We start from the raw sequence: 12,500 nt of genomic DNA on the forward strand, positions 1-12,500 counted from the left end.
GAGAGTGAGAAAGAAAGAGAGGACGAGTGAACGCGAGATCAAATGCGTGCTTGTGTGTGTGTGCGTGAGAAAGAGAGAAAGAAAGAAAAAAGAAAGAAAGAGAGAGAGAGAGATATGTATTGCGAGAGAACGACGACGGAGAGCCAGAAAGTGAGAGAAAGATCTAAGTTAGATGATTGTCTATAGTATAAACGAAGGCGTACGTTAGGTAGCCTCGATGCTATTTAAACAGACTTAATTAATGTATTGCAAATGAATTAATAAAGTGTAAGCGAAGCGTGTATCCGTACAGTTGGATCATTTATTTTCGTTAATGTTTACTTACTTAATACTTTTTAATCACTACGAGAGATTACAGACGTAAAACATTTCTTCTTTAATAAGTTTATTAATAAATTTTTTTCAAAGCAATGAACGTGATAAATAAAGAAGAGGGTAAAATTAATTATAACTTCAATTTGATGCGACGTAGTCGATCGTAAATATCGCGGGAAGTACGAAATGCTTTTGATTCGTCAAGAATACGTGGTACATAAAATTACCGCCGTACGGCGCTTCCGTCATCTTTAAGAAATATTTCGACGTGAGCCTTCAATTGTTTTCGTTAAAATTCGCTTAAACGTCGCGAGCACGTCGATCGGCGTGTGCGATGACGGTTTTTGGTTGTCTTCGAGGAACAACCGTAGGTGAGATTTTCTTATTTTTCTTTTATTACGTCATTTTACTTTTTTATTACGATATGCATACGTAAATATCTGTTAATTCAGAAATCAAGGACTGTGAAGTTTATCAGGGTTATTTCAAGATAATCGATAACGCCGGTTGATAATTGTATATATATATATATATATATGCATATGTATATGTATATATTTTTCTTTTTTTTTTTGGTCAACGAGTAAAAACGTTTCACGTTTCCTTATTTTCTTGCGATAATATGATATTTTTCTATTAAATCGTAAAAATGAAATAATTTGTGATACTTGCTGTGTCATTAAAAGTTTGTACGTTAGTAACGTTTGTCAAATAAATCTTCGTTTCTTTTTATCAGATAATACGACAAATATGGTTACGTGTCTATGCGTTCAAGATATTGCTTTAAAAAGGAATTATTTATTAGTCATCGAAATGGAATATTTCTTTGTTATATTTATAAACGTGTCGATCGATCATTGACGTGACATACACGTGCTTCTTAAGCACGTGAATGAAGTGTCGTTGCATCTTTTTAGGAACGTTGCAGATCTTTCAGTCACAACCTAAGTGCATTCGTAAGACCTTAGGAATATTCTTACGAAATGCATCGAGCTTCGTTCCAAAGAGAGTTCTCATCGTTGCTAAATTGACACGATATCATTTTGAAAAATTACGTGAGCCCAATTTAAATGAAGAAGAATTTAAAAATAAATTGTTGGAAAGAGGCTCGGATTATGATTTATTATTCGATACATATCGTGCGACTAAAGATATTGAAAATGAGGTAGCGAAGGTACTTAACAAATTTAACATTGAATACAAAAAGGTCAATAGGTAAGTCGTATAGATTCTAAATAATCATAGAAATTCTATTAAATAATTTTGTTTTTTTTTTTTGTCTTCTTTTTTTTTTAGGAGTAACATCAGCAGATCCGACGTTACTTGGGCTGATTTAGTTTTACCCATTGGCGGCGATGGTACTTTTCTCTTAGCTGCCAATTTAATATTCGATAACAAAACACCAATAATAGGCATTAATTCTTATCCACTCCATTCTGAGGGTTTCTTGATGTTGCCATCCTATTATACAAAGAATATATCACAAATTTTCGAATTATTAAAAGCAGGACAATACGATACACTTATGAGATCTAGAATTCGAACTACTTTGAAAGGAGAAGGAATTTGGAATCCACCTTTTCATATGCACGAAGAAAAGCATTTTTGTGGAGTGGAAAGGTATATAAAAGATATTAGAATATAATATATCTTTAATAGATTTATCTTACACGTGGTATCTTTCACCAACAGATTCTTTTCCAATGGGCAACTTAAACCGGCTAATTCGGATCAATTAAATGAAAGACAATTGCCTTGGCTAGCACTAAATGAAGTGTGTTATTTTAATTTTATTCCAAATGTTACAAAGCTATTATCCGGAGACACGGATATATTTCATTTATAATACAAGTATCTTGTTACAGGCGTTCGTGGCCGAAGTGTTCGCAGCAAAGATGACCACTTTGTTAATCAAATTTGACGACGCAGAAAATTTCCATAGAATTAAAAGTTCTGGTATTTGCATAAGTACGGGCACAGGTTCGACTTCATGGTATAAGGCAATAAATGGTATTAGCCCACAGCTCGTCCGTCAAATATTTGATTTATTAAATAATCAAAAGAATTATACGAACGCTGAAATAAATGAAATATGTTGCAAGTTTAATGATAGCTTACACTTTAATCCAGGTACGATAAAAAAATAGTTAGAGCAGAGGTAAATATGTATATATTGATTTTCTTTATTGTATCTTATGTGGAAAATTTTATATTTTCTTTCTTTTTTTTTTTTTTTCTTTTCTTTTTTTTTTTAGAAGCACAAAATCTTTCTTATGCCATACGAGATATGAACATGACAAAGGTATTTCCTGTACCAAAGAGCTTGCAAAGATATAACTTTTGTAAAAAATTAACAGTAAAATCTTTGTGCTTCAATGGAGGATTGGTGTTAGATGGTGGTATCGCGGTACAGTTTAATTTAGGGACAACAGCAGAATTTGAGATCGATCCGGAAGGTGCACTGCGAAATATTATTCTTCCCGTCTGATCGTATGTGACGATATATAAGAAAAACAAAAAATTCGACTATCAATCAAAATGCACGATCAGTGAATTCTAGAAAAAGAAAAAAAAAAAAAACAAAACAAAAATAACACACGAGAATAATTACGGGATAGACGCGGGGAAAGACAGTTATACAAATTTTGTATGTAAGATAGCATTAATCGTATCTTTCATTACGGATATTTAATTTTTTACAGCAATTAAAAAATAATCATTCTCTCGCTTAATAATCTTAAGGAGATTTAAAAAGGAGCTTGCATTTGATCTATTTTACGTCCGCATATTTCTTAAAAATGAGGACATCGACAGTAATTTAATCACGTATGTATAAATGTAAACAATTGTAAGAATATTAAATATATTTTCCTAAGATTTGTCTTTCGAGATGAAAGAAAAAAAAAAAAAAAAGGAAAGAAACGAAAATACAAAAAAGAAAAAGGATAATTATACTTTTTATATAATATATTTTTACTGTCACGTAATATAAAGGAAATAATAGAAAATAAATGCCAAGTAGAAAAAGAAACATATATAAAGAAAAAAAAAAAAGAAAAAAAAAGGAAGAGAAGTAAAGAGATAAAAACGAAAGTATTCGGTCGAGATCGTTTATCTTCGTAGGTGTTCGTTCGATCGCGACGCCTAGTGGTAACCACTTGAAGTAAGTTTCTCATGAGGGACAATCGTTCGTCGTTACATCGCGACCGTACGACGCGTGTGTGTTTACTTTCACAACCATACACCATCCAAAGTGATTCTATGAAAAATATTGGATTTCGTGAGATCGGCAAATTCGGATCGATCTTAGAAAGAAAAGACGTTTCACGATGTGTGTGTCGAAAGTTTGCCGCGATAATTTTTCTCAACCGGATATATGAGGGTCCAGTGTGAAAGAAAAAAGGTAACGACGAGAATGACGATCGTGTGAACTTTTCTAATGCATTTATAAACGAACAAGGAGAGATCTCTTCGTTGGTATTAACGATTTCATATTATTTTATTCTATTTCATATTATTATTAAATCCTCTTTGAACATGTGTTTCGATGATTATTCAAGGACAACGGTAAAAAAGAAGAAAAGAAAAACGAAAAAGAAATAACATTGCAAAATTTATACGATATAAATGAAATTATAAACGTTATTAAAGTCATTTGTATACACCTATAATTATGTATATTTTGAGGTTAGAACGTACTCACATTTAGTGACAATTATTGTAATTAAAATATTTTTTAGTAATGTACTTCTTTGCAGCCATATTTTTCTATCGACATTCGATCGTTCAAGGATCGAACTATTCACTATATAAAAAAACGTTTTCTTATCGAGATATTTTATAGGTGTATGCCAATTAACGATGACGTATTGTTTCGACGGTAGAAACAATGAAGAAGAAATTATTAAACGTTGTTGTATCGCGTTTATCAATAAAATCAACTGTTGCATTTTTTCTTTCTCTGATAAATACCTAATCAGTCCTCATATTGTCCTTAGTTTACATTTAAAGAATAAAATAATATGTTTTATCTTTTTTTAGCCAAATTTATCCTTTATAGATTTAAATTGAAAAAGAGATGATAAGATTAAAGGTATAAAGTTCGAAATTTGTCGTCGAGCATATATTTTCAATGCATATAACAATAAGATATTAATAAGAATTGTATTATCTCGAAAAGGAATGCGGTTACGATCGGATATAAAGTTATGTTTATTTACCTATCTAATCGACGTTCGAACTTTCACACGTTCTGTCGAAGTTGAAGAAGACATTGAAATCGTATAGACGCGTTCCTCGTTGTCCTCTACGTAATATCAGAGAAAATTATTTCAAAATTTTTCCCAAGCTCATATGTAAATTATATTAAAACTCTGTACATACAGTTTATATAAAGACATATATACGTACGCATCGTTCGCATTTAGACACTCACACGTAAAAAGACGTACAAATACATACGTACACACACACACACCACACACACGCGCGCGCACATACACGCAGAGAGAGAGAGAGAGAGAGAGAAAGAGATAGAAATAGAGACGTATCAACAAGAATGAAAAATTATACTATTGTCAAAGTGTCGTCGACTTATTACATTAAGTTGAAAGATGGTATCTGATTCGTCGTATAACTTTGTTTATTAAAAATCCTTTATATGGGATTTATATTTTGTTGAAGAAAAAAAAAAAAAAAAAAGAAAAAAAAAGAAACAAGTAAATAAATAAAAAGAAAACTAAGAAATTAAAAGAATATATTGAACACGTTAAATAGGTCACCGTTGCATATTCCCAAGGAATTATCGCAGAATGGAAGAAGATGATAGACAAAATATAAGGAATGCGGTGGAGAACGTCCTAAGCGGTTCAATCAATTCCCAAAGAAGTTCTTACACGCAACAAAGTTTAACAAGAACGTCCGACATAGTCCTTAGCGAAGATTTAATAGCTGGTGCGAGACAAGACGGGAAGATGTCGAACGTTCGTCGTTTTTTTTGTCTCTTCGTAACCTTCGATCTTCTTTTGACCGTGCTCATGTGGCTAATTTGTACTATGGTGAGTTTTGTTTGGTTTCTTTTGAAAAAGCGCGGGAAATTTCTTTTTTTTTTTTTGTTTTTTTTTCGTTTTCATTCTCTTTATTCTTTTTATTTTATTTTTTTTTTGTTTTCTTTTTTTTTACTTATATTTAAAAAAAAAGAAAAGAATTTTTTTTTTTTTTTTCTTTCAATAAAATATAACGTTTCTTCTATAAGTTCATTTGTGTCTAAAAATCATTTTATATTTTTATAATACAAATGAACTTTAAGACGTTCGTTAAGATATACGCGCAAAATCATCTCGAGTTATATCGATCGAAAAAGTCGTCGAGCGTCAAAGGATTAAATCCAAATAGTATTAAAAAAGACAAAATTAATAACACGTAGTTATATTTTTTAACGCATTATTTTTTGTTTTGAAAGTGAAGGAAAAAAATGAAAACAAATTCAAATAGTAATAAAGATCTACATACGATTTTATACTATAGTAATTATATAAGTTTATGCACTTTACATGAGTATTTTGTGTAAAAGTATTGATATACTCGTCAGACTGATCAAACACGTGCCTTTTTTTTTTTTTTTTTTTTTTTTTTTATAAATGCAATTAACGTTATATAATATGTTAAATAATTTGACATTTTATTTATTACGTATTGTTCTTTCAGATAGCCGGGGAAAATCTCGAAACTGCTTTTATTAATCAGATTGTTCATTATCACATAAAGACTTCCCTCTTCGATATTGTGGTAAGAATAAGGGTTGGTTTTTTACTTTCTTTTATTCTTTCTTTCTTCCTTTCTTTCTTTCTTTCTTTCTTTCTTTCTTTCTTTCTTTCTTTTTACCAGAAATAAAGAAAGGAAGATTAAAATAAAATAAAAAGAAGAAGAAGAAAAAAAAAAGAAAAGTAGAGATAGAAACAGAAAAAAAGAAATTTGTTTTTATTTATACGAATGACATTTCTTTAATTTTCTCTAAGAAGAAAACAGAAATTTATCGATTTCGCATTTTCAGATGACAGCAATATGTAGGTTCACGGTGTTGTTGCTATTTTACGCATTGCTCCATTTAAATCATTGGATCATCGTAGCCGTAAGTATATAAATCTCATTTCGAACTGATGTTTATATAAAAATTAATCTGGGAAATAAAATGTTATTTCGTTTTTTTTTTTTTTTTTATAGTTAACGACAGCTACGACCTGTGCCTTTTTACTTGCGAAAGTATTTCTTTTCGACGTAAGTCGCAAATCTTGCATATTTTGCTTGATATAACAAAATAAATGACCGACGAATGATATTACGCACGTTCGATCAATTTCAGTGGTTAGCTTGTAAACAGCCAGTTTTTCAAGTACTCTTGATACTGACTTCTTTCATTCTTTCGTGGGCGGAAGCTTGGTTCTTCGATTTCCGTGTGATACCTCAGGAAACACATGTTATAAATTGGATTCAAAGTAAGAGATAGATGGATAGATAGATAGAAATATGTATATGTATATATGGAGAGAGAGAGAGAGAGAGAGAGAGAGAGAGAAATTTCTGTTTAATTTTTGGATATATCTAATTCATGGAAAAAAAAGAAAGAAAGGAAAACAATCATCAAAATACATATACATACCTAATCCTTTCGTTATCAAATTTTGTAGATATGTCAAACACGGAAAGAGCACCTCTCATTCAAGCCGATACTGTGGATCCACATCAGTATAGTTCGATTGAACCTTCGCGTACATTTTACACGCCTGTGGATTCTCCAGCTCATTCCGATACGGAAGACGAATTCGTTAGGAGGCAAGATGCCATTAGAAGAATATCGAAGACAAATGAAATATTTATTCCTAAGCCATTACCAAAATTAACAACCGATAAGGTTTGTTTTCTATTTTCTCTTCAATGTTTTCTTCTTTCTTTATTTCTCTTTCGTTTTCAATTATAAATACTTAACTTAATTACCTTAAAAATATTCTCGTTCGCTGTAGTTGGTTATGAAACATGTTTCGAGCCCCTTTAATGGTGAACAAAGAAAACACTATGTGAGTAATTCCATTGATCGAGTATAAAAAGAGTATCAAAGTATCGAATCAGGTTTAGTTGACTGTGAAACTAATCTGGGATATATTGTATAAAGTGCAATAATCGAATACCATTAATTATTTATTTGACATGTGAAATCTCTTTTTTTTCTTCTTTTTTTTCTTTTATATTTTTCTCTTTTCTTTTTGGCGAATCCTTTTAATTAATTTTTCTTCTTTTTTTTTCTTTCTTTTTTCGCATTATTATTTGAAATTGTTTTCTACGAATTTTAGAATTTTAACAATGAGATCTTTTATTCTTAACGCTTGTAACGTTAACTTCATTAAAAGTTTATTCTTCGGCGATAACGGAGAAGAAAAATCCCGTATGGATTCCAAAGAGAATCGTATCGAAAAATCGTCGAACGAATCTACGGAATTATCTGTAAGTTTTTTTGTTTTTCTTTTCTTTCTTTTTCTTTTTCTTTTTTTTCTTTCTTTCTTTCTTTCTTTCTTTCTTTCTTTCTTTCTTTCTTTTTCTTTTTTTTTCATGCGCGGCATGATAACGCGATTACGAATAATTTTCCAAGTAATGAGATTCGATTATGATTCAGAATATGATTCTGAAGTATGAGCAAAGTACTGACCATTTGTGGAATATCCTTTGTATTATCGATTATCGTTTTCTATGATCTTATAGAATTTTAATTTATTTCTATGTACGTAGATCGATTACTTTACATTTATTTATTTATTTATTTATTTATATTCTTTTGTTTTTTTTTTCTCTTCAGATTGAGGAATACAAAATGACGGCTGAAACGTTATTAAAAAACTGTTATGAGCTATTAATGTCCAAAGAGTGGAAATTGGAAACCACAACGTCAAAGGGTGATGTTGTTTCATATATGCAAACCAATAGACCAGAAGGAAAAATAATGAAAATTACGGTAAGTGATACGATTTACACGCACAAACATATTTATATATATATATATATATATATATATATATATATTTTTTTTTGTAAATAAATATTATTTCTCTGTTAGGGCATAGTAGATGCGCCTGCCAATATGCTCATCAATTGGTTATTCGATGGTGTCGAAGCAGCACCAACGTGGAATAAACTCGTAACCGAATCGATGAAATTGCAGGTAATTAATTCTCAATTTGTGATATCTAATTTCAATTTAAATTGATTAGAAAAGGATAATTAATATATATGATTGACACATTGCTTTTACAGCAAATTGACGAGAACACAGATATAGTTTATCAGGCGACAGGTCCTCAAGGAGGTGGACTGATTGGTGCACGAGATTTTATTATTTTGAGATATCGTAACATGTATGGTAATTATTATATCAGCAGTGGTATGTCGGTGACATTGAAATCATTTCCAAATCGTAAAAATGTTACCAGGTGAGCTACAAAAAAAATCGATAATCCATAAAATTCATTAAATTTCTTATATATTGATGAGATACGTGTTTTTCTGTTTTTCTGTTTCGTTGGTTCTTTTTTTTTTTTTTTTTTTTTTTTTTCTTCGAAGGGGTGAAAATGGCGTAAGCTGTTGGGCGGCCGAGGAATTAGCAGACGGCGATTCTAGCAAGTGCCGTTTTACTTGGATCCTTAATACCAATCTGAAGGGTTGGCTACCTCAAAAAGTTGTGGACAGATCGTTGTCCACAGCCTTAGTAGATTTTATGTCATATTTGAGAAAGTATTTGGACGAGTATCAGAGACACGCTAATACGTAAAATGTTACAAGTTTGTGTGTCCTATCGAAGAAGAGTATATCATGACAATTATGTTATATGAAAGAACGAACAAAATTATTAATCCATTCGTGTGTGTATGAAAAACTTTGAAAAAAAGATCACAACGACATTACACTTTTTCGAGGTACATACAAAGATAGCCTTTCTACTATACGCTTTGAATTTTATTCTGAAATGAAATGAGAAAGAAAAGAAAAAAGAAATAAAAGAAAAGAAAACCCCGAGAAAAAAAACCAAATAAATAAGGAATAAGCGATGTTCTATATAAAAAAAAAAAAAAAAAAAAAAAAAAAAAAAAAAAAAAAAGTGAGCAAGTTCAAAAGGAAGAAGGGATGATGGGGAGAGTTCATGGAATATGGTGCCGAAGTGTCCTATTACAAAAAAAAAAAATGAATATCTTTAGCGATATATTTTATTTTTTATTATTTTTGCTTCATCGATTCATCAAATTTTGCGTGTTTCATTGATAAGCCATACGATGCAGTAGGAAGAAGTTAATAATTGATAAGACAATATAACTTTTAAGCGACACTCATCGATAATGTAAATATATTGACATTTATATATAATTCCTTTTTGCTACCCTATATCCTTTATTATTATTATTAGTATTATTATTATTATTATTATTATTATTATTATTATTATTATCATTATTATTATTATTATTATTATTATTATTATTATTGCTATTACTACTATTACTACCATACATATATATATATAAATATACATACATGTTTATTTTGGTCAAATAGGAATTTGACTGATTAATTATACAATTCATTCGAGAGAGAGAGAAAAAGAGAGAGAGAGAGAAGGAGATATATATATATATATAATTGTAAATGATTTATTTACATCATAATTAAGATAATTAACAGGATAAAAACATTTATTATTAATCGTTTAAATTTTTGCATTAACATTGTTTTTCAACATTCCTATGTTAAAAAGAAAAAAGTAAAGATAATAGAAGTGAAGTTCCTGTGCGTGATAAATGAAAAACGAGTTTAAGATTTGTCCAAAACCATTTTTCTTTTCAGTGTACATAAACAATGTATATAATTAATTAATCATATACATACATACATACATACATATATATATATACATATATATATATATATAAATATATAGATAAGCTAATACGTTAAATGTAAAGTGCTTTTGTCATGCGATCATTTTTATTTAGGATAATTCGTTTCGTTAAATTTAAATATACATAAATGCAGTTATAAACTAAATTAATTTCCAATCGCTTTGTAATCGATATTTTTTACATATTCGAACGCTCTATTATGATATAATAGATGAAAATAACGAAGAACAAAATATAAATAATGAAGAATAATAAAATATAAATAAAATAGAAATAAAAAGGATGAAGAATAAAAAAAAAAAAAGGAAACAAACGAACGAACAAAAAAAGAAAAGAAGGAACGAAAGAAACTCTTTGTCGTGCGTATTGTCGATTGAATTGAACATAAATGATTAAACCAAGCGAGATTATCTTATATAACTGTGATCAGTTATAATGTAAGAAGTTAATATCAAATTTCAACGAGGAAACTACAAACGGTTATCATGGGAACGATAATACGGACGATCGTTCCTTACTTATTTTTCTTTTACGATTATTACTACTACTATTATTATTATTATTATTATTATTATTATTATTATTATTATTATTATTATTATTATTATTATTATTATCATTATTATTCCAACAAAATTACCAAGCGGAAGATAAAAGGGTAGCAATGTTACTTTCTTTTAGCTATCAAGTTTAAGTTGGTCCATTTAAAAAATTGTAACGAATTAAAGTACAGAGAGATAGTGGAGTAAGTAAAAAGAAAAGATAAAGAGAAGGAAGGAAGGAAGGAAATTCGGAGAGAAAAGGATCTTTCTTAGAAAGTTAAAAGAGATTTAACTCGTCTATCTATTATCTCTACCGAACAATTTTAATTGCCGTATTTAAGAAGAACGTCGCCAGCGCGTTCGTGTCGCGCGTGTAACGCTACACCATACGAACGTAACAAAAATTAGATTTTAATTAAATAAAAATTTAATAGACATTTTCCTTTGGATTTACATACCGTTAATGACAAAGGAATCGAACCAAGGGATCATAACTTTATCGAAGAACGATATAAATAACAAAGCGAGAGAGACTAAAGAAGATTTTATTTATTAAGAACGAATTTTAGTTTAACTTTAGTCTTAGTTAAGTTCAGTTCAGTTTAGTTTAGTTTGGTTTAGTTTAGTTTATTTAATTTTAGTTTGGTTTAAGTTTAAGTTTAAGTTTAGTTTGGTTTGGTTAAACTACGTTCAATTTCATTTCGTTTCATTTCGTTTCGTTTCTCGTTAAGATAGACACGACGAGGGTTTATATAACCTGTAGAACTTCAACAGATATCTTTACTATTTTATACTTCATCGTCTTCTCATCAGACACTTCGTCGCGTCTTTCATATTAAGTTAAATATAACCTTTTCCACGTCGAAAAACTTGACGATGGAGAATTCTAAACGTCTAAGGAAGAGAAACGGCCGTCATTTTGATATCTATGTCCACCACCTACGCACTTACGAGTTTGTCATAATGTTCGATAAAGATCGACGTTCATCCAATACGATGATGTGCTTCACATTATATATATATATGTGTGTGTGTGTGTGTGTATGTGTTGTGTGGCAGAATAAAATAGGTCAAACGAGCGAGAAATCAACTCGACGTGAACTGAATTTTTCTTAGAATATGATTTATTTCTCTTTCGATAAGAATAGAAATAAAACACATCGTTCAGTAGTAAATTTGTTTTACTAGGAAAAAAAAAAAAAGAAAAAAAAACAAAAAAAAAAAGGAAAAGAAGCAAAAGATGGCGGTATGCTTGAAACAAGAAAATTTGTATTTCGCGCCAAAACTGAAAAGGAAAATTGTGACCATCTTGTCGTCGCCATCTTGCTTTCTTTTTTCCTTCTCTTTTATTTATTTATTTTTTTTTTCTTTCCCCCTTTGGACCTTTGTTCCGACGGTAAGAAATGAAAAAAAAAGAGAAAGAATATGTATATATATATATTATATACTATATTTTTATAATATATATATATATATATATATATATATATATATATATATATATATATATATTATAAATTATCTCGCATTATCTTTCAACGATCATTTTTTTCCTTTCGTTGTTAATATGATTATAATATAGGGTAATTTTTTAAAACGTACATAGGTTTCTAGTTGCGCAGGTGCGTATAATCGCGAAAATGTACGAAAACTGTTCGGTGAAAGTAGTAGGGAGAAAGATACGCGTGTAGGTTGTATATAAGCG

General features: G+C 29.7%; 3 protein-coding genes across 7 annotated transcripts in view; all 3 read left to right on the forward strand.

Annotated features, from left to right (window-relative positions):
- Positions 1 to 289, forward strand: part of LOC124424310 (bromodomain adjacent to zinc finger domain protein 2B-like) — a 130,428-nt gene extending 130,139 nt beyond the window's left edge. The window contains exon 30 of the mRNA XM_046963247.1: positions 1 to 289. This exon is cut by the window's left edge and continues 944 nt beyond it. The gene's annotated coding sequence lies outside the window, so the exon portion shown is untranslated.
- Positions 290 to 439: 150 nt separating this feature from the next.
- On the forward strand, positions 440 to 3,237 carry LOC124424398 (NAD kinase 2, mitochondrial). Its single transcript, XM_046963391.1, has 6 exons — positions 440 to 686; positions 1,233 to 1,530; positions 1,612 to 1,935; positions 2,008 to 2,089; positions 2,181 to 2,445; positions 2,571 to 3,237. The coding sequence occupies exons 1-6, from the start codon at positions 650 to 652 to the stop codon at positions 2,801 to 2,803; spliced, it is 1,239 nt and encodes a 412-aa protein (XP_046819347.1). The 5' UTR covers positions 440 to 649; the 3' UTR covers positions 2,804 to 3,237.
- Positions 3,007 to 10,227, forward strand: LOC124424376 (steroidogenic acute regulatory protein-like). Of its 5 annotated transcripts, none has more exons than XM_046963353.1 (12): positions 3,007 to 3,141; positions 5,092 to 5,372; positions 6,022 to 6,114; positions 6,368 to 6,445; positions 6,538 to 6,591; positions 6,677 to 6,809; positions 7,002 to 7,225; positions 7,335 to 7,388; positions 8,162 to 8,317; positions 8,420 to 8,524; positions 8,617 to 8,792; positions 8,923 to 10,227. In XM_046963353.1, exons 2-12 carry the CDS (start codon positions 5,127 to 5,129, stop codon positions 9,128 to 9,130), a joined length of 1,527 nt encoding a protein of 508 aa, XP_046819309.1. In that variant the 5' UTR covers positions 3,007 to 3,141; positions 5,092 to 5,126; the 3' UTR covers positions 9,131 to 10,227. The 5 variants fall into 5 exon arrangements, with proteins under 5 accessions (XP_046819309.1, XP_046819300.1, XP_046819319.1 ...); XM_046963344.1 differs by lacking the exon at positions 3,007 to 3,141 and adding an exon at positions 3,303 to 3,718; XM_046963363.1 differs by lacking the exon at positions 3,007 to 3,141 and adding an exon at positions 3,304 to 3,718 and having other exon boundaries at positions 6,022 to 6,102.
- The last annotated feature ends 2,273 nt before the right edge of the window (positions 10,228 to 12,500 follow it).

Source organism: Vespa crabro, chromosome 1, assembly GCF_910589235.1.
Source record: "Vespa crabro chromosome 1, iyVesCrab1.2, whole genome shotgun sequence".
NCBI lineage: Eukaryota > Metazoa > Arthropoda > Insecta > Hymenoptera > Vespidae > Vespa > Vespa crabro.

Excerpts from the sequence above, each read along its gene's own strand:
- LOC124424376 (XM_046963353.1), top strand. The coding sequence starts at position 5,127 with ATGGAAGAAGATGATAGACAAAATATAAGGAATGCGGTGGAGAACGTC. Across the intron at positions 6,115-6,367 it reads ATATTGTGGTAAGAATAAGG|ATGACAGCAATATGTAGGTT; the intron begins GTTGGTTTTTTA and ends TCGCATTTTCAG. Across the intron at positions 7,389-8,161 it reads GTGAACAAAGAAAACACTAT|ATTGAGGAATACAAAATGAC; the intron begins GTGAGTAATTCC and ends TTTTCTCTTCAG.
- LOC124424398 (XM_046963391.1), top strand. The coding sequence starts at position 650 with ATGACGGTTTTTGGTTGTCTTCGAGGAACAACCGTAG. Across the intron at positions 687-1,232 it reads TCTTCGAGGAACAACCGTAG|GAACGTTGCAGATCTTTCAG; the intron begins GTGAGATTTTCT and ends GCATCTTTTTAG. Across the intron at positions 2,446-2,570 it reads TAGCTTACACTTTAATCCAG|AAGCACAAAATCTTTCTTAT; the intron begins GTACGATAAAAA and ends TTTTTTTTTTAG.